At 44.8% G+C, this 25047-nt stretch overlaps 1 protein-coding gene across 2 annotated transcripts in view; it reads left to right on the plus strand.

Annotated features, from left to right (window-relative positions):
• Positions 1-22379, plus strand: part of SIDT1 (SID1 transmembrane family member 1) — a 98744-nt gene extending 76365 nt beyond the window's left edge. Inside the window, exons 13-26 of one of the 2 annotated variants that reach the window (XM_045851196.1) lie at positions 92-165; positions 1162-1228; positions 2706-2779; positions 3728-3851; positions 4050-4167; positions 8668-8804; positions 9451-9559; positions 13022-13036; positions 14074-14150; positions 15072-15118; positions 15457-15562; positions 15648-15758; positions 16717-16830; positions 18288-22379. In XM_045851196.1, coding sequence (XP_045707152.1) covers positions 92-165; positions 1162-1228; positions 2706-2779; positions 3728-3851; positions 4050-4167; positions 8668-8804; positions 9451-9559; positions 13022-13036; positions 14074-14150; positions 15072-15118; positions 15457-15562; positions 15648-15758; positions 16717-16830; positions 18288-18350 — 1236 coding nt within the window. In that variant the 3' untranslated portion in view covers positions 18351-22379. The remainder of the gene's footprint in view (positions 1-91; positions 166-1161; positions 1229-2705; positions 2780-3727; positions 3852-4049; positions 4168-8667; positions 8805-9450; positions 9560-13021; positions 13037-14073; positions 14151-15071; positions 15119-15456; positions 15563-15647; positions 15759-16716; positions 16831-18287) is intronic. The other variant, XM_045851197.1, reaches the window with a different exon arrangement.
• The last annotated feature ends 2668 nt before the right edge of the window (positions 22380-25047 follow it).

Here is a 25047-nt window from a genome sequence, read left to right on the forward strand (position 1 = left end):
AACTGAAATTTGTAAAGCTCTCCTTTGTATCTTGTGCAAAAAAAGAAAAAGCAAGTACAGCTTTGCATTCTCTTTGTTTTTGGCTTCCCAGGTGTTCCTTTACCTGTCAGATTTGTCCAGGAAGGATCGGAGAATTGTCAGCAAAAAATATAAGATTTATTTCTGGTGAGTAGGTGACCAGGAGGGCCATAGTTACCTTCATTAAAATTTAAATTCTCATTGTATAAGGTAGTGTCACTTCTATCACAGGTTTCAGTGTTTGGTGGGGCACAGGTATAGGTGTGTCAAGGGTCCGTGCCACATTCCACAGGAAAAACAAAAAGAAACTACAAAAGGCAACTGGCCCTAACTTAAATAAATACAAAAGAAAAATGAGAAAAGTAGTGGACTCCCATGTGAGTAGGAAGCCCACTAAATCCTCTTCCAGAAAGCTAATGTAACAGCGACATTAACGTCACTACTGTTAGCATGAGACATGCTAAACTGCAGCCATCCGCTCTTCTCCTCACCAGGCCTTGCTCTCGGAAGAACCAGTGATTGCAGGACTAGATGCCTAGAGCATCTCTGAGTAGCTGGAAACCACCCTGGGAGATAATACTACCAGCGCTTGACAAATAGACTTGCGATGGTGGGACGCACACATGCAACCTCTCCCTTCAAGCCGAGAGGCTGAGCTGCCTGGCAGGGACCCTCCTTCTCCCCCCTCAGAACCCCCAGGCTGACACTGTGACAGATCTTCCCATTCTCTACTCTTCTCAATTCCAGCCCCTTTAATTGGATACAGATATTAGAGGGAAATGAGGGACAATGGGGGCCACGTGGAGTTCCGTAGTGGGACCTTCATTTTAGAACTGAGGAATCTAAGAGAGCCACACCCCTTCATGTGATCCATCCCCCATTACTCACATTCCGATCACTTTTACTCTAACAGCATCCTTAAGAGACAGGTTCTCATTAATGATTTGGTTAAGCCAGAAGCAACCATTATTCACACTGTTTTACAAATGACTGGAGAAATGAGAACCACATTATCAGTTTCTGACTGCCTCTGTGGGTTGACTAGGGAGTTATGGGGTGAGAGCATTCTTTTAAAAAAAAATTGAACAAAGATTCCATTGTCCATTTGGAAGTGACTATTTCTGGCTCTTCCTGCCCACACAGGAACATCATCACTATCGCTGTGTTCTATGCACTACCTGTGATCCAGCTGGTCATCACCTACCAGACGGTAAGTGCTGCCCTGAAGCCCACCTGAGCCTTCACACTGTGTGGAGAGATCTTTGCTGTGGCACACAGAGGAAGGCAGAACTTGGGACTGGTCCAAAAATTAATTTCCCATTTGGGTTCTAATTGGACTTCACTAACATTTTATCTTCGACTGACCTTTAAATCTAATTCCCAATTGTTTTATCACAAAGGGATCTGGGACCATTTGTTATTATTTTGTCTACCAGTCTTGCATTCACTCAATCATACTATCTATCAGTTGTGTTTATTATTTACCAGTCTGAGCTTTTGACCGTCATGGGATAATGAGTGAGGTAAATAAAGTTCCAGAATGAAACAAGGAAACCGAATGTCTCATGTAGCCTGTGCCCTCTCACTAAGGGGAAATGGGTTTTTTTTTTTTTTGTAAAAGTAAAAACAGCTTCATAAAATCAATAAAATGTTAAATTAAAAGAAAACAAAATAAAATAAACAAACAAAAATAATCGTTGAAACAGCTTGAGAATCCCTACCACTCCTTCATAGAACCCAAGAGCCCAGGCTGCTGAAGTGACCTCTGGTACCTACTCCACATGAGAAGCCCATTTAGAACAGCACCAGGCTGAAGGTGTTTCTAACGCAGTGGCTCTCAAACCTTGCTGTGGATTTAAATCATCCGGGGAACTTTTAAAAGTCCCAGAGTCCAAGCTGTGCCCGACAGCAATTAGATCAGAGTCTCTGAGAGTAGAACTAGGCATCAGTATTGATTAAACTCCCCGTGATTCCAATGTATAGCCAAGTTTGATAGCCAATGGTCCAATAATATTTAGCCAGTTTTATACTTACTACATGATGCAGACAAGGACTTTATGAGGTTTGAATACCACAGTTTGTAATCTAAATATTCTCTGAATACTTTGGGGCCCTGTCAGACATAGGTGTGCTGTGGGCTGGGAAGGCTCTTAATGATAGAGTGATGAGTATGGATAACCCACCACCATGTCCTCATGTCTACCTGCCTGTGGCAATCATTTCCCCAGAGGATGGGACAGCTTCCCCTCCTCCCAGCATTCACCTAGAAACTAGGACACATTGTGACTGTCCTCACAGGCACATCCAGTGAAACTGCTTTTATCATGAGAACAAAGGAAAGATACTCAGTTGAATTGTACCTTGAGGCCGTATAATGAGGAAGACAGAATATTTCAATTCAAAGCAAGATGGTAGCAGTTTTTTGTCCCTGAAGCCTGTATACTTTTGTTAACCAGTGTTACCCCCAATAAATTTAATAAAAAAGAAAAGTAAGTAAATAACTGAAGGAGGCATGCCTGTGCCGTGTAAAGGTGGCAGATAATGATCCAGCCCTGATGAGAAGGGGCACTGGTGACACTGAATCGCTGGCAGTGTATCATCACTGGGAGCGGTGCTTGCTCTCTGTGATTCCAGACTTGGCTCAGGGGATGGAGGAGAACCGCATCTCCTTGCTCTCGATTTTGCAGGTGGTAAATGTCACCGGAAACCAGGACATCTGCTACTACAACTTCCTCTGTGCTCACCCCTTGGGCGTCCTGAGGTAAGTATAGTCCATGGACTCCCCATGAGGCTTTTGGAAATGCCTTTCTGTGTAATGCTGTGATTTCGGTTTTTAAAAATACTAAAAACATCAATGGATAACTACCCCAGTCGTGAATAAAGAGGAATGAAATCAAGAAGTTGAAGCTAGGTATGCCTCTCTCATCCCTGGATTATTCCCAAGAATAATCAGCCGAGGTGAGGGCAGGGACATTTTTGAAAACATCAGGTCCCTAGTTGTGATGACATTCTTCCATGGGTCTGAGCTGCTACCACATGCAATCAGTTAAACAAGCTCATAAGTAAGGTGGCATTATTATCATCGCCCCCCTTTTTAGGTGAAGATGCAAAGACTCAGAAAGGTGAGGACTTGCTGAAGGTCCCTCAGCTGTTAGTGATGTGGGTACTTGAACCCACACTCGCTGACCTTGAGACCACACTGTAGCCACAAGAAGTGGAAAGAGCCTGTGCCTGGAAGTAGGGAACTTGGCTCCTTGTTCTAGAACTGAACTAGCCTCAGTTTCCTGAATTAAAGCCACAGGTTGTGACCAGTAATGCTTGTCCTGAAATCCACACCTGCAGAGCTGAGTGTTGACACATTAAAGGGGTCCATCTAGGTGAATTCCCTCTCACAGTGTAGCTGAAACACTCGGCCAAACTGCCCATTTTTGGATTCATTCTGTGCCCATGCCATTAGGACCAGAGAGGTTGGGAGGGTGTGAGGGAAGCCTGGTGGGCACCCTGAGAGGAACAAACACATCTAACAGGCTAAGCATCCTAAAGTGAAAGATTAAAGATGACCTCTGGTGATTTCCCAGTCCTGGAATCTTATGAAAAGGCTAGTGGTGGAAAACACGAAGGCTCAGTTCCCTCACTGATTTGTGCGTTCATTCTTTAAATCTCTTTGATTGCCTGAGTCTGTCATGGCCTCTCTTTCTTATTCCTTTAGTGCCTTCAACAACATTCTCAGTAACGTGGGACATGTGCTCCTGGGCTTCCTCTTCCTGCTAATAGTCTTGCGCCAGGACATTCTCCATCGAAGAGCCCTGGAAGCCAAGGACCTCTTCGCCATAGTGAGAAGAGGGTGGGGAAACTGGAAGTGGGAGCTAAGAAGGGTTATGGTTCCTATCTCGGTCTGTAAAGGGGAAGGACATCTGGCCTGATGGTGATGATGGGTGGCGATGCTTGAGGCCAGAGTCTTGGGTTTCCAGGGTCTGTGGCTACATCACTCACTGGTATCTTTCTGTTGACCAGGCTTTCTCCTTTTTCAGGAGTATGGGATTCCCAAACACTTTGGCCTCTTCTATGCTATGGGCATCGCGCTGATGATGGAAGGAGTGCTCAGTGCTTGTTACCACATCTGCCCTAATTACTCCAACTTCCAATTTGGTAATCAGAATGCACATTAATTACACAGACTTCAATTAGGGGAGTCTTATTCTGGGACCCTTCCAAAAATACCAAGGTCATACATGCACATGCAAGAATTAAATGACATTTTACATAAGCTAGAGTGATCGGGGGGCACCTCACCACAGGGAATGGTTTCCACATTTTGTACCTTTTTTTCTCTCTGACCACCTTTTAGACTAGAAAACCCTCAACACTGAGTGACGATCTTGTGGCTACATCTGTAGGTGGGCCATGGGCTACACACTGGACAGCAAGTTGGACAAAGCTCACCAACAAGTGTCTGGAAAGGTCCTCCTGTGTAACTTGGCCTACTTCAGCAGTTAGACTGCTTCATGATGCACATAATAGAAAATCCAACTCAAACTGAATTAAATAATGAGGACATTTATCAGCTCACCATCTGAAACTACAGAGGTGGACAGGACTAGTGGCCCTGGCTCCTCTTCTCACACGCTGCTTTGAGTCTCAGGCTACCACGGAACTCACAGTGGCAAATAGAGCTGCAGCAGGTCTGGCTTCCTGTCTCCGCTCCACAGTGTCTGGAGGACACAGCAAGCTGGGTTCCAGGAGCCTTCATTTCAAAGCAAGGAAACTTCTATTCTAACACCCCCTGCAAATAATGCCCCCTCACACCTCAATAGCGTAACCAGTCATGAGCTCATCCCAGACTCATTCTCTGTGCGCTGATTAGCTCAGGCCTGGGTGGCCACAGAGGCCGCATCACCTTCAGATGGGTGGGGCCCACCGCTGGTACCAGAGGTGGGGTTAGCCTTCCTGGAGCAAACTGGCTGGAAGGGTGTGCATTTATGAACTGAAAACAGGGCTAAGAAACCTGAGTTAGTACTGAGATGCTGTCAGGAAGGAGGGCGGAAGAGCTGGTGCTGGGAGTAGGCAGTTAACAATGCTCTTCACAGTCAAGAGTAAGGATTTTTAAAGCAGTCATATTTATGTTTGTGCTTTAGCCTCTGACTGGTAACTGAGACACCACAGAAATTCTGTCACATTTTAATTCTTTAATATTACAAAACACCTTTAATAGGGAAAACTATACAGAACAATATTACTCACCACCCTGAATGAACATAAGCCAATATTTGAAAATATTTGCCCTACATCTACTTTTTAATAAATAAAATATTGTGGAAAGTTGAAGTCTTCTTTTGAACTGCTTTCCAAATTTTTTCCCCTCTTTCCTTCCCCAGAGACAACAACTATGATTAATTTTGGGTTTATTCTTGCAGTTCATTTTTATAGTTTACTACATTTACAGTAAATTGATATTAATTTACCACAGTGTGTTCTGCAACCTTCTTTCCTCATCCAACAATATGACTTCAAGATTTATCAATATTGATCAAGGACAGCTAGTTCATTCATTTTTTATTGTATTTTTTCCCATTACCATTTATCCCCCTTAAAGCTCCCCCACAAATACCACACTGTGGTCCATGTCCATGAGTCCTTTTTCCTTTTTGCTCAGTCCTTCCATATCCTAACCTCCCCCTCCGCTTAGCTGCCATCTTGCTCTCTAACTGTGATCTCTACCTAGTCTGTCTTTATTTTGCTTTTTAGTTCAGTTTGTTCATTAGATTTCACATATGAGTGAAATCATATGGTATTTGTCTTTCTCTGACTGGCTTATTTCACTTAGCATAATGTTCTCTGGGTCCATCCACATGGACAAAGGGTAAAATTTTGTTGCAGAGGGTAATATTTTCTTCTTTCTTATGGCTGAGTAATATTCCATTGTGTAAATGTCTCATAGTTGTTTTATTCACATATCTACTGAGGGACACCTGGGCTGCTTCCATATCTTGGTGATTGTAAAAATACTGCAATGAACACAGGGGTGCTTATGTTCTTTCAAATTAATGCTTTGAGTTCCTTCAGATATATTGCCAGAAATGGGATCACTGGGCCAAAAGGCAGTTCCATTTTTAATTTTTTGAGGTATCCCCACTCTGCTTTCCACAGTGGCTGCACCAGTCTGCATTCTCACCAACAGTGCAAGAGGGTTTCCCTTCCTCCACATCCTTGCCAGCACTTGTTGTTTGCTGATTTATTGATGATAGCATTTCTGACAGGTGTGAGGTGATATCTCATTGTAGTTTTAATTTGCATTTCTCTGATGATTAGTGACATTGAGCATCTCTTCATGTCCATTGGCCATGTGTATGTCCCTTTAGAGAAGTGTCTATGCAGGTCCTTTGCCCATTTTTTAATTAAACTGTTTGGGGTTTTGGTTTGTTTCTTTGTTTTTTGGTGTTGAGTTTTATAAATTCTTTATAAATTTTGATTGTTAGACCCTTATCAGGTGTATCAGTGAGTATGTTCTCCCATTCCATGTGTTGTCTTTTTATCTGGTTGATGTTTTCCTTTGCTGTGCAAAAACCTTTTTAGTTTGATGTAGTCCCATTTGTTTATTTTTTCTTTTGTTTCCCTTGCCTGAGGAGGTATAGGTGATAAAAAATTTCTATGAGAAATGTCCGAGATTTTGCTGCCTATATTTTCTTCTAGGATTGTTATGGATTTGGTAACATTGAAATCTTTAATTCATTTTGAATTTATTCTTGTGTGTGGTGTAAGAAAATGGTCTAGTTTCATTTTTCTGCATGTATCTGTCCAATTTTCCCAACACCTTTTATTGAACAAACTGTCTTTAACCCATTGTATGTGCTTGCTTCCTCTGTCAAGTATTAATTGACTATGAAGATGTGAATTTACTTCTGGGCTCTCTATTCAGTCCCATTGATCTATGTGTCTGTTTTTATGCCAGCATCATACTGTTTTGATTACGATGGCCTTATGGTATATAGGTTCATATTAGGTAGCGTGATTCCTCTAACTTTGTTCTTCTTTCTCGGGATTACTGTTGCTATGTGGGGCCTCTTGTGTTTCCATATAAATTTTTGAAATATTTGTTCTAGTTCTGTGAAATACATCATTGGAATCTTGATAAGAATTGTTTTGAATCATAGATTGCTTTGGGTAGTACAGACATTTTAATAATGTTAATTATTCCTATCCATGAACACAGTATTTACTTCCACTTTTTATCTTCTTCAATTTATTTCTTCAGCACCTTATAACTCTCCAAGTATAGGTCTTTTACATCCTTGCTTAGGTTTATTCCTAGGTATTTTATTCTTTTTGAAGCAACTGTAAATGGGATTGTTTTTTAATTTCCCTTTCTGTTAGTTCATTATTGGCAAATAGAAATGCAACTGATTTCTGGATGTTAATTTTGTATCCTGCTACTTTGCTGAATTCATTTATCAGTTACTGTAGTTTGTTGGTGAAATCGTTGGGGTTCTCTATGTATAGTATCATGTCATCTGCAAATCAAGACAGTTTTACTTCTTTCTTTCTAATTTGGATGCCTTTTATTTTTTTTTCTCCTTGTCTGATTGCTGTGGCTAGGACTTTTTGTACTACATTGAATAAGAGCAGCGGGAGCAGACATCCCTGTCTTGTTTCTGATCTTAAGGGGAACACTGTAGTTTTTGCCCATTGAATATGATGCTGGCAGTGGGTTTGTGACCTTATTATATTTAGGTATGTTGCCTTTAATCCCACTTTGCTGAGAGTTTTTGTCTTAAATGGGTGCTGGATTTTATCAGTTCATTCATTTTTAAGAATTGTCATATTCTGTACAAAAATATACCACAGTTGTCAATTCCTCTATTGAACAACCTTCAGATGTTACCAATATTTTGCTGTCACAGACAGTACTGTAATGAACATCCTTATGTACAGTTCTGTGTACTTGTGAGAGAAGTTTCTGGAATACCTGGAAGTAGAATTTGGAGTCACCTGCAGTGGAAGGTATGCATCTTCAGTTTTACCAAAAACTGACAAGTTTCTCTCCAGAGCATTAATTCCCACCCTTGCTAGCTGTGTGAGATTTCCCATTTCCCCATGTCATCACTGGTATGTGTTATTGTCAGACATTTAAATTTGGTACTAGATTTTTGAGTAACATGGAATATTACATTGTTGTTTGAATTTGCATTTCCATAACTCTCCTGCAGCTAAACCACATTTAATTTCTAGCTGTTTTTCATCCCTAGGCTAGAAAGCTACCCAGGAGTAGCAGTCAATGTGGTTATATTTCAGGATGCTGAGAAGGACCTCCCACACTCATTTCATCGTCACTCTGCTTTAACTGTCACGAGTAGGGCTTCTCCTGTCATTGTTGTGGAACACCAGCATTGTATCCCTGCAAGTGGGAATAGTCACTTGTTTCTCCTGTCATCAGATAATTTTCTTCTGTAAACTAGGAACTGCTTTGAGGAGGTTCAGAAGTGGAGTGTGTGGGGTTTGCCTAGAGAATGAACCTGGGGGCAGGCATGGTAGAGGTCTCCACACAGTCTGAGGGCAACAAATACTCCAAGGCCTGAAGGGAGGTGGTTCTGCCAGGCCGCAGGCAAATCTGACTGTTGCCTGATGGTCTTGGCTCCTCCTGTGGGCCCGCAGACACGTCCTTCATGTACATGATCGCTGGCCTCTGCATGCTGAAGCTCTACCAGACCCGCCACCCGGACATCAACGCCAGCGCCTACGCCGCCTACGCCTCCTTCGCCTTCGTCATCACACTCACCGTCCTCGGAGTGGTGCGTCCCAGGTCACAGCCTCAGCCTCCCTTTCAAAAAGTACCCTCTTGAGAGGTTTTTTTGTTGTTTGTTTGTTTCTTGGGCTCAAGTTTCTGTTTCTTGGAAGAGAACTAAATTAATCATAATCTTTGGTTCATGACACTGTCATCATTGATCCATTCGTGGCATTTTATTTAGTTACTTAGCTAGTGAGTTTATATGATGTAATTGGCACCTGTAAAACTATCCCTGAAGAGTCTCAATGTAAAGCTGGGACTTGACTCATGTGAGACTGGAATGGGGATGTGCTAGAGTGGAGAGAGTGACTTAAAAAATTAGAAACCACCTTCTGACTATGCACGAACAATGTTAGTTGCCTGCAGCTATTTGAAGAGCAGCAGCCCCCAACTTTAAACCCACTGCCCCTTCAGCATTGTTGTTCAGCTGCCCCACCTGTTTCTTCCCTTTTTCATTTTTGGTCAGGTAGCCACTCTTTTCCTGTCCTGGGTGTGGTAAGGCCCCATGAGTTCAGAGAAGGGGTGAAAGGGGACCAAAGTGCATGCACGGCTCAGTTTTTGATTCCTTATGCAGATATGAGACAGAACCGACTTTACAAAGTTCTCTGGGAAGAACCCCAGATGAAGGTAACCTCTGGCTTTACTCCTAGGTGTTTGGAAAAAATGACGTGTGGTTCTGGCTTATCTTCTCTGTGATCCATATACTTGCCTCCCTGGCCCTCAGCACCCAGATCTACTACATGGGTCGTTTCAAGATAGGTGAGTTGCCTATTACTCTAGATTAAACTACGAGGACATTGTTTTCACTGATCCTAAATGGAAGGGTTACTGGTGATTGTGAATGCATGCTCTGACTTCTGTGTTGTGTTTAATAGCATACATTCTCTCGAAAAGCTTCCTCTCCTTTATTGGATTGCAATAAACTGTTATCACTAGTTCCAGTCACCTGAGAAGCTAAGCTTACCATACCCGAGAGCTGAGGCATACCTCCAGTTCCAAGTGCCAAACACTTCACAACCCACAAAACTTTGACAGCATATTTGCAGAACAGTATGATTACCATATCACTCCTTCTACCTACCTAGGGGATATTTTTCAATTTGTAGCATTCAAAAGGAACATTTCTTTAACCATGCTAAAAGGTTACCAAGAATGAATTATATATTGTTTTCAAATTGTGGATCTGGAACTTTTTGAGACCAACTCGTCAATCTAGAGCCAAGACGCCTCCTGAAAGCCCTCTGGCCTTGCGGACAGCAGAAGGACACTGCATGCTCCAGAAGTCAGCGTCTGGTCTGCCGTTGGTCAGTCATATACATGGGAGCAGGTTCAAGTAGTCTCAGGGCATTCACATTTCATCAGTCATTTTAAGGTCCATGAAGTCAGACTTACATATGCTTTTTCCATGTCAAGTAAAAATATTATATATAAACAAAGCCCTATGCCTAACATTTGCGCAGCCCAAGGCAAGATTGCAAATAAACACATACCATGTGTATAAAGACTTGAAAGTGATGAAGCAGACTTAAAATGATTAAATACATGGAAGGAAAACTGGAAGAAAGTTCAACAAATTGATAAATATAGTATACCTTTGTTATAACCTACAGTCCAGGTTCAAATTTAGAATTCTTAGATCTTCAGAGCATAGCTGTACAGGAGAGCTGGTCCCCAGCCCTGCTTCTTTTCTCTCCCTATTTCCACCTCTGTCCTGCATCTTACGGGGTCTCACAGGCATGCATATTGACACCCTTGTTCAACACCCAGGTGGCCACTCCTTGCCCCTACAAGTGCATACTCTAGTGGTGCCATCTGCCTGCAGGAAGGTAGATCAGGGAATGGGGCTGTGCAGACTCCAACAGCAGGCTCAAGGCCATCTGGCAGGAAATTCTGGGGCCCAGGAATTCAGAATGTGATCTAGAAGGAGAACGAGTAGTCCTATTGCCCTGCAGACTCTGCACTTGGGGGAATGAAGGGCTCTAAAATATAAACCCTCTCTTGCACAGGTCTCAGAGTGATTCTACATAAACAAGTGGCTTGTTTAAGAGTAGGAGACCAAGTAAAACATTTTCTTCTTTTGGCAGTTTAGGTTCCTTTTTGGCACAGTCCAGTGGGTTTGCCCTTGACAGTAACATAGCCAGTGCACCTCCAAATCCCCCAGTGGAAGGCAGCATCATTAGCTGGCTGTGTAGGATATTTGGTTTGGTGCGCTGGTCATTTCCCGTCCTCCAGACCCAGAAGCAAGTTCAGTCTAACAAAGCCAACTTTCAAAAGGACAGTAAGTTGAAGCACTGTTGTTCTGGGTTCTCCCAGAGTTGGAAAGATAAACTCAATGCAGATATGGTAGTCCCCCACCCCGTATCCTCAGAGGTTGTGTCCCAGTTGCCCTGATGGGAGCCTGAAACCACGGGTAGCACAGAACCCTGTATATACTCTGTTTTTCCTATGCATACATACCTATGATAAAGTTTAATTTATAAATTAGGCATGGTAAAAGATTAATACTAACAACTAATAATAAATAGAACAATTATAACAATTACTGTAATAAAAGTTATGTGAATGAGGTCACTTTCTCAAAATATCTTATTGTACTGTACTCACCTTTTCACTTCAAGAAAGCACTTTACAGCTTCTCTTCGGCATTTCCTCATTGCCAGCAGCAATACTCTTGTGCTTTGGAGCCGCTATTCAGTAAAATAAGGGTTACTTGAATACAAGCACCAACGTACCATGACGGTGCATCTGATAACCGGGGTGGGTCTGAGCAAGTTACCGGTAGGTGGGGTGCACAGTGTGGAGACGCTGGACAAAGGGATGAGGCACGTCCCGGGTAGATACATGGGACTCTCAAGATCTTACCATGCTACTCAGGAGAGTGCACAATTTAAAACTTATAAGCTGTTTGTTTCTAGGACTTTCAGCTTAATATGTTCAGACCCCAGCTGACCGCAGGTGACTGAAACTGCGGAAAGCAAAAGCATGAACAAGGGGGACCACTGTGTGTGCAGTGGTGACCACTAGTACATAGAGGAGCTTTGACTACATTCATACCTCCTTTACCACTTACAGTCTTGCAATGCTGACTTAGTTTACCTTTATTTAAAAATGAGAAATGGAATACATTACCACCACATAATATATCTGTCAGGATCCAAATAGAAAAAAGCTATCACACAAAGATCGACAAGAATTTATTCACAAAAGGACTATTCGTAAGGCAATGGCAAGGTTGGGAAGAATGAAAGGGATAGCACAGTAACCCTGGATGAGTAGCTGAGAAGTTTTACTCTCCATAAGGCCTGAAGGACGGGTGGGAAGCAGTTACCAAAACTCGGAAACAGAGCATCATGGGGAGGGAGCCACTCCGAAAGGAGCGGTGACCTTTGGCTGGCAGACAGGGGCAGGGCACGAGTCTCCTGCTGGCATCTCCCATTGTCCAAATCCATGGAGGGTGAGGAAATCCACTGATGTCCATACAGTGAGCCTCCCGGGCATGGTGCAGGACAGAGAGGTGTGTGGCAAGTAGGTCTGAAAGGGTAGATGGGAGACAGCCAGTGTCTAGCTTAACTGAATATTTTCAAGTTCCTTACCCAGGAGTCTTCCCCAAGTGGTTATGGACTTACCAGAGTCAAAAGGACAACTGTTTATTCCATTGTGACGAAGATCACATCTAGATTTAGTTGAAAGGCAGGAAGTTGAGTTAGTGGACAGAGTGGTTCAGGCTCCTCCCTGCCCATTTCAAAAGCTATCCTTACTTTCTCAGGTCACATGCTCCTCTCTCTGTGGCCCCCAGGTCACACGTGAAAGCACACGTGGACACAGGAAAGGCAGCAGCAGTGAGGCAGGGCACTTCAAAGTGGACGGAGAGCCGCAGAACTACTTGCCCGGGTCACTAGTGTGCTACCAGAGCCCAGAAAAGACCACGGGGAGTGCCCGTGAGAGAGGATGGACTGACTGGAAGTTGTAAGCCTGCACGGAAGGAGACGGAGAGACAGAACAGGCTGGCTCTGTCCTTGAGCAATAGTAAACATCTGAGTGTCTGGGGCAGGCAGAAAAATTCTGTTCTTTATGATGAGCAAACATTACTTCTATAATCAGAAAATAATGTTCAAGCCATCCCTTTAGAGAGAAAAATAAAATGATCAGTAGTTTACCTGTTGGCTACCTGCTTACAAATCTTTCTTTTTCTCATTTCTCCTCTGCTTTCCACTGATTCAGACGTGTCTGACACAGGTAATGTTCAGCGGCCCTTCTCAGGGTTCTCGATTGTTTTCTTAACGAAGCGGCCCCCCATTTGTCCTGCCGGCTCTGCTCCCTGAACACCTCCTTCCAGGCTGGGCAGGCTCAGTGGTGGGTGGGCCAGGGCAAGGCCCAGAGGCAAGGGCCACTCCGACCTAGACTGCGCCCCTCTTCTGCACGATTGCTGGGCGTGCCCCACTCTCCTTCTTCCCGCTGTGTATCTGACAGTGTAGCGAAGGCTGGTTAAATTGGCCCCAGGGGTAGCGTTCACAACAGAGCTGGGACCCTTTTGCACCGAATGCTTGCTTGCCCCCGCCGTGCATGCAGTGTCTGCAGGGTGGGCGGTTCAGAGAAAGCCCCACCTGTGATACTGGCTCTGTTCCTGCGGCAGTTCTAACACGAACACTCACTGTGCTTCATGCTATCCTTTGGAGGAACTGCACTTTTAAAAATCTTTGCTGTCTTTCTCCCCCCATCTTAATTAAATTCCTTCAATGATTGCTTCAAAACAGGTTTAGGTTTTCTGAACCTGCTCAGTAACCCCCGTATCCCTTGGTTCAATTCTTACTGACTCGTAACCACACTGAGTAATACAAATTAGAACTTTTACAAGCTAAGATTTCCCATCCTCTAGAGAGAGCACATGTTTTAAGGTGGGCTTGGGGGGCCCCATAACACCTCCGCTCTTGGGGAAGCACCGCCGGAGTAAACTGTAAACAAAGGGAAACGTAGCCGAAGGACACCGTGGAAGGCTTGGCCAGCTGCCCAGATTATCTGTGACTGCCGGCTACTCCTGCGCATCCTGCGTGCCTTTCTGCCGCGTGACCCACGGAGGTGGCACACTCTCCCTGAAAGCGGCTGATGTGGGCATCGCTTTTTAAAGCAAACGTTAATCATGCACCTCTTAGGTGTAAAGCACCGTTTTTATAGGTGAAGAGGACATCATCCTGACCCCAAAAGCTTGGGCCATTAGGGAGCATTTTGATTATTTCTGACTGAGCCTTCTTACCATGCAATCGTGTCATCGGCAGATTTGGGGATGTTCCGGCGGGCCGCCATGGTGCTCTACACGGACTGCATCCACCAGTGCAGCCGCCCTCTGTACATGGTACGTGTGCCCCTGGCTCTGGCCTGAGCCAGAGAGTGGGGAACGGCAGGAGGGGCAGGCCCGCACAGCCACTCGGGCTCCCCAAGTCCAGAGGGCCAGACAGCCCAGGGTGGCTGAGGTCCAGTCAAGGGGAAGAAAGAAGCATGTTGCTTACTCTTCTTGTTCATTAAAAACAAGCTGGGATGGTCCCATTTTTGAACATGAAAGATTGCTGTAGTGTAGAAAGAGATGCATGTGCGTGTGTGTGTGTGTGTGTGTGTACAAAACTATTGAACAGTGATCTTAGCTGTGGCGGTGTCCCAGTAAATAACCATCCAAAGAGGTGAGCCAGTTTCACTGTGTCACTGAAAGGGAGCACTATTAATAATTGCACCAGGACGGCAGGCATAAACCAGACTGTCCCAAGCAAACTGGGGCCTATAGCCACTCTGGTCACTTTCATTAGGAACCTATACTTTTTACATTATACACGTGTTTGATTTTTATACATTGTTTTTTTTACCGTGAGCAAGGGTATTTTTTAAAAACTGCGGTTATTGCTTAGTGGTTGAAATACAACTTTTAAAAATTCTCCATTACTGTTTCTGGTACATTACACACTTGTACACTGAGGGGACTCAGGGCCCTCGTCACAGCTGTGTCTCGGCTCACCGGCCCTCGACCTCGGGAAAGCCACGTGCCCCCCGGCGCCCTGCCCCGACCTGGGCCCAGAGTGGTGCTCAGAAACATTGGTGCTGCTTGGGCCTGGCACTCAGGAGCTCACTGAGTTCCGGCTAACGACGGTGTATAATTGAAGGATTTTTACAAAAAGTAATGTGGGAACCCCTTAGCTTACTAGAGCTTGGATAGGAGCTCTGGGTTCTAAAAGTGGAGGGAACGGAAGCTGAGGGTTTTTCAAGGCTTTCCTTCCTCCTCTTTCAGGACAGAATGGTGTTGCTCGTCGTCGGGAATCTGGTTAACTGGTCCTTGTAAGTAATTTTAGGAAAACATGTCTTTTTTTAAATTAATGACTGTGGCACTGTGGTTTAGCTTTCTTTTGCTGTCATATGAAGGGAAAACTCATTTCAACCAGACAGGAAGTATGATTCTTAATGGTGCATCCATTTATGGGAGCTTTCCAATCGTTAAAATTGAATGTTCTGAAGGAGGTATAATCAGTTAAAAGTTACTCATATGTTAAAGAAGGGTGTTTTTTTTTCTTTTTAAAATCCCCTCCTCGCAAAAATGAGAGTGGGAAAGCGAAAAAGTCAATAATATTACAAATCCACCCTCATGGCTGCAAAGTAATTCCTGCCCATGTGCATAGCGCCCTCTTTGGACTGATCTACCGACCCAGGGACTTCGCTTCCTACATGCTGGGCATCTTCATCTGTAACCTGTTGCTCTACCTGGCCTTTTACATCATCATGAAGGTAAGCGAGGTGTCTGGGGGCCTGCAGCGCCCCCGCCCGCCCGAGGCCGGCAGTGCAGACGGCAGCCTCCGCTTCTTGCCCGCAGCTCCGCAGCTCTGAGAAGGTCCTCCTCATCCCGCTCTTCTGCATCGTGGCCACTGCTGTGCTGTGGGCTGCTGCCCTGTACTTTTTCTTCCAGAATCTCAGCAGCTGGGAGGTAAGAGAACAGTTTCTTTTCCAACATAATATTCTCTCTCCATCCTGCCTTTTCAGCATCCTGCCTCCCTCTCTCCGTGTGCTTGTTGTTGCTAATGTTTTTGGTATCTCTAAAGCAAAAGCTTTCTCTAAAAGCTTTACCATCTCGATGGAGGGCACGTTGTCATCGTTATCAGGATAGCACTCCTAAGTGTATAAAGCCCACACTCTGCAAATTTGATCTTCCATGTGTGTTATGTTACAATCCTGTTCTCAGAGAATGTTTAACATATGCAGAAACCTTGATTAGTGTGTCTTCTCTACCTTTCTCATCATAATCGTCATCTAAAAACAAATGCCCTCGTGCAGGTGTTCATACATCCATCTCACAGACTGGAAAGCTGAGGCCTGGGAAATTAGTGATATTGCCCAGGCGCAGAGCAGGGAAGTCTCCACTCCATCTTCACAACCACCGCGATCAATTGTAGAACATTTTCATCACTCCAGAAAGTAACTCCTCAATTCTCCTGAACACCTTACCCCTGGGCAACCACTAACCTATCTTTTGTCTCTGTAGATCTGCCCATTCCGAACACTTCATATGAGTGAACTCATATACAATGAGGCTTTGGAATCTGACCTCCTTCACTTAGCATAGTGTTTCCTACATTCATCCGTGCTGTAGCTGTATCGGTACTGCATGTCTTTTTCTTGCTGTGCAGTATTCCGTTGTGTGGGTACACTGTGTTTTATCTGTTCACTCATCAGTTGATGGACAGTTGGGTTGTTTCCACTTTGGGGTTGTTATGAACGATGCTGCTGTGAACATTTATGTACAAGTGTGTGTGTGTGACTGTGTGTTTTCTTGAAAGCTAAGTTTCTGAGCCAGGCGTTTGCATTTGTGTAGCTGTGGCTGCTCAGCGCTCTGCACACCTGAGCTGTGGGAATGCACGCCCACCTCCTGCCTCACCTTCCCGCAGGGAACCCCGGCCGAATCCCGGGAGAAGAACCGGGAATGTATCCTGCTGGATTTCTTTGATGACCATGACATCTGGCACTTCCTGTCTGCCACTGCCCTATTTTTCTCCTTCTTGGTGAGTTTATAACACCTTTTTTTTTTTTGTTAATTTCTTCTCTCTTGAATCCTGTGCTCTTTTTTCTCTTCCCCTCTTCCTTACACCCTGTTTTATATTCCTCTCTTAATTTCCCTTTTCAATCCCTCAGTGTAATTCAGTGTACAGATTTTCTCTTTCTTTATGTTGTTTATCTTTTGGTTCAGTGTTTATTATTTTTCTTTACTCTTCAATATTTTAAGACACAGACTGACAAAATGGTTTTCCTTAAGCTGCACAAGGTTTGGGCTGAATTGATCATTGGAACTCACGTGCCCAGAATGCCCCAGGCATCACTGTGGGCATCCATTAAAATTTCGGTAACACTAGATTACTCCTTCCTATGCTAGACTCACATTTCTCCTCCTCCTCCAGCCTCACGGAATAGCTTACACATAACTTACAAATTCCTGGAGTAGCTTAGGATAGCATCCAGGCCTCCGTTATCTTCTAACCAGTTGGTTCCTAATCTTTCCTTTAGTCCTTCCATTTATTTTTACCCCAACATTTTCCCAGAAGCCAAACGTATTATAAGATCCTGGGGTGAAACCTCCTGGAATCCTTTCTTGTTAATTTTGATTTTCCCAATAGAAGTCCGTGGCACCTGTACAGGTTCAGTTGACAAATAACAGGAGCAGGTGGCCAGGGATCCCAACACTGTGGGGTTTAAGCGTCTCTGCCAGCCTTATCCCCTCAAAAGCGGAGCAGGGCTGCCCCCGGGTGGCCAGTTTTGGAGGTTTAATCTCTACAATCATTCTTTAAGGCTTTTATGTTTGAGTCGCTTTCATTAGAAAGAGAGAGACGACAAAAGTGGCGTGGAGGGTCCCAGTGGAGAGAGCGGCAGTGCTGGGGTGTAAACGTGGAAGAGGAGGGTACGCTTTCTGTGTGGCAACACTTTCTGCAATAAGACTTCATTTCCTTTAGGTCTTGACCTAAATGGTCCTTCTCATAATGATTTCCCCAGCCACCTTCTCAAAATTATTTTACCTCTTCCACCTTATACTTCCCATGTCCTCTCCATGATTTAATTTTTATCCTTAGTGCACATGACCATCTAACATAGTATACCTAGCACATATTTCTATCTGACACACTACACATACTTTACTCATGTATTTGCTTCCTATCTGAAGCCCTCGCTCGCATGCAAGCCCCAGGACGGTGGAATGTTTTGCCTCTTTTATTGCAAGCTATATTTCCAGCACCTGGAATAGCACATGATAGACCCGTGATAAATATTTGAATTAATTAATAAATGAACTGTGTATGATAATACATGCCTGTTGAGAGATTGCACAGCATTGTAGAAAGTTGCAGAAGACATGAAAATGAGCAAGGGCACTCGGAGGTTCTGTCTGTGTGAGTCTCCGAGAGAAAGCAGCTACTCACTGTGGCTGTGACCGTGTGTTCGTTTCATTTCTCTGCCCCTCACCTTTCAGGTTTTGTTAACCCTGGATGATGACCTAGATGTGGTTCGGAGGGACCAGATCCCTGTCTTCTGAGCCTCCAGCTTTAAGTGGGGGAAGAGGGAACCGTCGATCTTGGTGCTGTTTCACAAAAACACATCGGGCCTACAGCACAGGACCCACTGCCAAATGCTCCGCACAGCCCTCGTGGAGTCGGCTCTGCCCACACTCGCACGCACGGGGAGGGCCGGAGCAGAGGAGATTCAAATCTGCACGAAGAGGGGGAAGAAAGGAAGCTGTGGACAGGGGCAAGTTCTGAACAGTGGAGAAAGCCCCATCCCCTTATGCTGCAACTCTGAAACCACAGAAACACTGCATCCGTCAGTTTGCTGTCTTGGGACCCCCCACCTCACCTGGGACTCACCAGCAATGGCAGAATGATGCTGCACTTTTCCCTCCAGCCACCCCCAAGCCCACGAAAGCCAGCAGCCCGGATTCCCCGCCCAGAAACTTAGGTGGGCCCCTGTGCACCTTTGCGACATCTGCTGCTCTAGACATCTCAAAGAACCAGCTCGCTGCTCCAGGGTTATGGGATGTCGTGGTGCCTTGGAGTCTGGTAGCCGGTGGACCGGAGGCCCTACCCCACTGGGATAGATGTTTTATCAGCAGCAGCTCGTCACCTCCTCAGAAGGAATGCTGTTTGTTTCCCCCAGGTTCCTGACCTCTTTAGGGAGACTCTGGATTGAGCCTTGTCATACACTCTTCCTAACTCATCCCTGGGACCAGGGCTTGGGTGCTTACTTCTTCCTTAGTGTCTTCATCTCATTGCTGTGTGCTGACCCCATAACTCAGGCTCTGCCTTCTTGAGAAGAAGGGACCAGGCCCTGTTGCTCCACAGACCGGCTCTAAGATGGCAGGGAAAGTGAGAGAACTTTTCTACCAGCAGGAGGAGCAAGAGAAACGACCGACAGTGCTGAGAGAGAGGGGATGTCAGTCAGCATCAAGCAAACAGGCCCCACCCTAAGGACTTGGGCTCCTGGAACTAACGCAGCCACAGCCGAGGCAAAAGCACTTCCACCTGCCTCCAGTCCAACCAGCACAATTCTGTGCCCACAGCACCTTCGGGGAAGGAGTGAGTGTTTAGCCAGGGACGCTGCACTAGGGGTCCTCTCCTACTGACCGGGCCCCTTGGTGGCCACTTTATGCCTCCAGACGTTCTCCCTGGAGTTCTCAAGAAGTGACTCTCAGGATGAATGCATGTCACTGTAACTCCCTAGTTTCAGAGAGCACAGAGGATTTAGGATTGTCTTGCTTGCACCTAATGATTCTCATGGTCTCCCCAGCAAGGCCTTGAGAGCCCAGCAGCCCACTTCCCTCCTCACCATCTGCCAGCTCGGCCCCCGAGAGTCCCATTCTGACCAGGCTCCTTGTTGCCTGCGTACAATGGAACTGGGAAACGCGCTCGCCAGTGTGCACACACAGACGTGTTTGCCCGTGGAACTGAAGTCACCTCTCACCTCTGCTTTCCTGATCCTTCATCAGAGAAATGGGTCAGCCATTCTTTTTAAAGAAAAACTTGTTATCCTGTCTCTGAAAAATCTGCATAATGTTCAAAACACATTTTGGAAGTTGAACAGCAAAATTTGCCTCATTTAAAAAACACAAAGATGCTGTTAATGAAATATTTTATTATTTCATCAGATTGGTAATTGGTCTTCTGTTACTCTTTATTCCTTAAAAATTGTTGGCATCCCATCCTGGGGACAAAATCCTTGCCTCATGCGATCATAGTACAATCAGATAAGTTAATACTGGTGAAAGTGTTCTATAAAAGAAAAACTCCCGTGCAAATGTAAAAATATTGTTGGCTTCCGTAGGCCACAAGAAGGTGAGCTATCACGTGGTTGTGTTAGTCTAACGTCTAAAAGAAATTTCAAATCTGTTTAACGATGGTTGGTTTGAACCAATTCTTTTCTTTTAATGGGCTTATGGTTTCAAATCCCCTTAGAAAAGATCCACTAAGAAATGTAAACAAAGACTGTTCGAGAAGCCCTGTGGCCTGAAGTAAATAAACTCTAAGACTCGTTGCGCTTCGGAAGCGTGTTTGAGAGGCACATCCTTGGCCACAGGGATGGGCCTGTAAAACCCGGTGAATCGGGCTGCTGTATTCTGGACCATTTTCCCACGTCTGTGTTGCGTCGTAAACCCACACATTGTGGTCAGCTTTGTTCTCCACAGCAGGACTAGAAACCCAGCCCACTCTTATACACGTCAAGTCTAAAGGTGCTCGTTGCTCATTCTTCCTGCGGTGCCCACCTTGTGGCTGGAGGACTCAAGGAAGTGGCTGGACTGCACCTGCAGGGTGGATAGGAGTGCAGGGTCGAGGGGCGAGCAGAGATTCTCAGGGCTGCCTGGCCCCTTGTCCCTCCGTACTTAGTGCAATGCCTGTGCGACTTCTGCCTGAGCTCGTGGACTTCACTCTCTAAAAGAACAGGGAAGGCAACTCTGAAAGCCTGTTCAGCAGAAGGGGAACTGGAGAAAAACAGCCACTGAGAAGAGGCCGCTGGCAGAGCAGGCCCAGAGGTAACAAGAGTAGTTCAGCTGGAGCAGGACAGCGATGTGGCAGCCAGAGGGCAAGCGGTCACATAAAAAATACCCCCTTCACACCTCTGATGAATGCCGGAGAGGCCACTCCACCTGTTGATGCTGAATGGTTGAGGGCTTAGCCCGGCTTTATTTTAGCAGCAGTTGAGGCCAGTGGAAACCAGAGTCTATCTGAGGATGGGACTTTCCATGACTGAAGGAGGTCACCGAGCCAGCTCCCAGGACAAGGAAAGTGGCAGCTGCTTCCTTTGTAGCTCCAAACAGCCACCAGAATGCTCTGTGGGACCACAAAATGCATGTGTCAGTGAATTAAATAATACACAAATGTTTGTCATTCTGGGAGGTAGCCTCCCTGTATAAAACTTGGGGGAAAGAGAGAAGCAAAAATAAACACTTTTCATAAAAGGAATAGTAGAGTTGGAGAAGGATTCTCGAGTCAGACTTTAGTCCAAACACATTTGCCATGTGACCTTTGGCGAGTTGCTGGACCTCTAGGATTCTCACCTTCCCTGTCCACCTGATGCTAACACAGCACGAGGGTGACAAAGGCGGAGATGTGCAGACTCCACCGAAACCAGCTGTTCTGTTCCCTGTCCTCAGTTCCAGGAGGCCCTGGGGGGTGGGAAGCCACCTGACCTTCAGAGATTCTTCAGACTATCCAAGCTCCCAGCCCTGGCCTGGTCCTTGCCCTTTTTTCTGCATTTTACTGCCTCTAGCCCTTAAAACTCATATTCCATCTCAGATGATAAATTGCCACCACAGCTGGGGCCACATGGGAAGTCTAGCTGGGTATGATGTCACACTTCATTGTTGCCTTCTCTGCCCTGGGTGTTCTCCTCCCTCAGTAGCTATTACTACTGTGCTTCGGGGCTGCCATGGGCAGATGTCCCCCACCCTCTCCCTGCCCTGGCCACCAAATGTGCTGTGGGGAAAGCAGGGTGTTCAGCTTATGCGAAGAAGGGCTTCAGCCCACCGGTGACAAAACAGGTCCCCCAAAGAGGAAGCATGAGCGGTCACTCAGGTTTGGAAATGACTCTAGTGTCCTCTGGTGAAATTTAGGAAGAACATTATGAGTAAGATAATGAGTAAGAGAGAACATACCATTTGCCTTTGCCTGAAGCAATGTAAACCCTTACTTACCATTATTCTGCCCAGTTAAAAGTAGGGTGGTTTTTTGTTTTTAGTGGGTTTTTTTGCCTTTTTTTTATGCTGTTTGAAGAAGATAAACCAATGTGGCTAAGTTTTAGTATCTCCTCTATATGAAGGCGCCAGTGTCAGCAAGGTTAAGCGCCTGCTAAATCTTAGGTCTTAACACACCTGAATTCAAATAGGCTTGGGGAGAGGTGCAGATCAGCCAGCTCCACCACTGAGTTTCTGAAAGGCCACAGTAATCGAGTTTCCACTTGGATGGGGCTCCTCCACGAAAAGACCTCATTCTCTGAGCTCCAGGGAGGGGCTGGAATTCATCCTACGGCTTTCCTGAAGTGTGATCTTTCTATTCTCATTAAACTGCAAAGAAGACTAAGTGGTTTCCATCATTCACTTAGAATTATCCTTTACTTCCCCGAATCTGAGGAAAATGGAGCTCTGCCCTCTTCCTAACTGTCTCTAGATTAGACTGAATAATTTTTCCCTGAACTCTAAATTTAAAAAAAATTCCTTGGCTCTATTCTATATTTTTTCTTATTGCCTTGAATTCCCTGCCATCTAACACATCCACTTCACTGGGGATCAACACTAGCTGACCACTGTCTTTTAATACCGAACAGCCTTTAAGTGTTACCATATTTCAGTCAAGTTCTCAGCAAAGTCTGGGTGTGCCATCTTTTACCCCAGCACTATAGGTATGACTTAGAAAACAAGAGGTTTACACAGTGAATGATTTTTGCCTGAGGACAAGAGAAATCTGATATACTCTCTCATGATGGCTAGGTCCCGGGCCCAGCATTTCCTCTGACTCTTGACATTCTTCATGAATTTGGCCTCTAAGTCCTTTAGCTGGAAGATTATTTGAAATAATTCAAGAGCTCTTTATTTTAGGATGCTATAGCATTGCCATTAGAGAAAAAAGTTGATTTGCATTTTATGATTTTTATTACATTGCTTATCTGAGCTTTCCACAAGGCTCAGTGCCTGGTTCTAGGTGGGCACCTTCAAGGAAGAGGATAAATTCATGCTTGAGTTTTACTCTGCTGCTCTCTTAACGTGGGACACCTTGTAAAGCAACCTGCTTTTCAAGGAGTCTACTTCCCCTTTATCCTCTCCTTCCACACCGCACCACTGTTGACTTGTGTAGAATCAGAAATACAGCTTCAGTCAAAGGACAGTCAAGAAATACTTGGCAGGCCTGGTAAGGAGCTGGACAGACACCCAGGTTCTTCCATCATGGGGTCTATGGTCCAGAAGGGAAGATGTACATGAAACGAGTAATGGAAATTTGTTCATTGTAAGTGGGCAAAGAGCTCTAAGAAGAAAGTAAATGGCTCCATCTCCCTAATTCTTAGGAACTACAGCAACCCCCTGCTGGAGGACAAGCATGCTGGCAGAACTGACTGCTGTAACAGCCACCACCTGTCATCAGGCCTCTGCCAAGGGTTTTATATACATTACCGTATTCAGTCTCGAAACACCCCCTCTGTGATGTCGGTATCACTGTAATCCCCATGTCCCAGATGGAGAAACCGAAACTTAGAGAAAGTCACTGTCCTCTATGAAGCAAATATTGCAGAAACCTGGGTTAGTAGTCAGAAATCAGTAGTTTAAGAAGACTAAAGAAAAGATAGATTGTGACACCATAATGATTCAACATTTATCTGTGCATGCATCTGTATATATAAAACACACAGCCTAAAATTATAAAACTCTTGAACCTGTTGGCAAAACGAGAAGGTGGCTCAGTGGACTGAGTGCCAGCCTGTGAACTGAAAGGTCGCCAGTTCCGTTCCCTGTCAGGACTCATGCCTGTGCTGTGGGCCAGGGCCCCAGCCGGTTGAGGGCTTAGCCCTGTTTTATTTTAGCATCACTTGAGGTCTGTCTAAAGGTGGGGGCATGCGAGAGACAACCAATTAATGATTCTCTCACACATCAATATTTCTCTCCCTCCCTCTCTTTCTCCCTCCCTTCCCCTCTCTCTAAAAAAACAAAACATTTTTAAAAATAAAAGAAGGTTTTTCCAAAATTCAGAAGATATGTGTCTGTTATATAAATCTGAGTACAGTGAAACTTACTGTGCTTTTAAGAAAGCCAACCAATAAAACTACAGCTTTGGATCATTTTGGCTCTCTAAACAGGAACAGCTGGATTCCTATGAGAACTGCTGCTTCAGTTTCTAAGCTTGTAAAGTCAAGACCAAAGTCTTTTTTATAAATTCAATGATTGCACTTGGCAAAGGGCTATAAACCCAAAGATTCATTTTAAATTAAAATACATGTTGCATAAGGTGTCAGGTTTCCACTGGGAGGCTGTTGATTCCAAACCAAAATTAACAGTGGACAGAAAGCACAGGAATGCAGGGGTTTTTTATTTCCTAAAAAACATTTGGACACACACACACACACACATTGTCAAGAATCAAAAAGTCCTCTAATGCTGCCTCCAAAACTCATCCATGCAGGCCCAGTAGGATAGGCAGAATCTATGCCTCTGCCCAATGGCTGGAGTGTTTCAGCCCTCGCTCCTATAAGGGAGGGGTTTCATTTGCCAAACTGAGGCAGAAGAGCTAGCCTGCAGTGAACTGGGAAATCATAATTCTTCATCTGGGGTGCAATGATGATGGTGGTGTTTCTAAATTTGTCCAGAGGTAAGACAAAGCAATGTGACTTGATTTGAAACACTGACATACTAACCAATTTTCTTCTTCTACACTAAGCTGTTTCTAAGGCTTTCAAAAATAAAACATTTAATGTGAATTTTCACATTTGCCACTCAGCAACATTTTAAAAAATGGGATTTAACCTAATTGGATTCAGGAACTCCCAGAAAACTTCCCTGAGGCAGTCAGTTCTGCACCACTACAATTTAGCTTTAGCCTTTTTTCTAAGGCTCAGATCTGAATGTGATTAAACCATGTAAGAAAACACCACCAAGCAAGAACTGCACAGCATAGTTAAAAACTGGATTTTCGTATCTTCCCCCAAATCTATAGCTTACTTGCTTGTGTGAAAAATTAAGTGGCACATTGATACTAGTA

Source organism: Phyllostomus hastatus, unplaced genomic scaffold (assembly GCF_019186645.2).
Source record: "Phyllostomus hastatus isolate PE091 unplaced genomic scaffold, TTU_PhHast_1.1 phas_contig_86, whole genome shotgun sequence".
Lineage (NCBI taxonomy): Eukaryota > Metazoa > Chordata > Mammalia > Chiroptera > Phyllostomidae > Phyllostomus > Phyllostomus hastatus.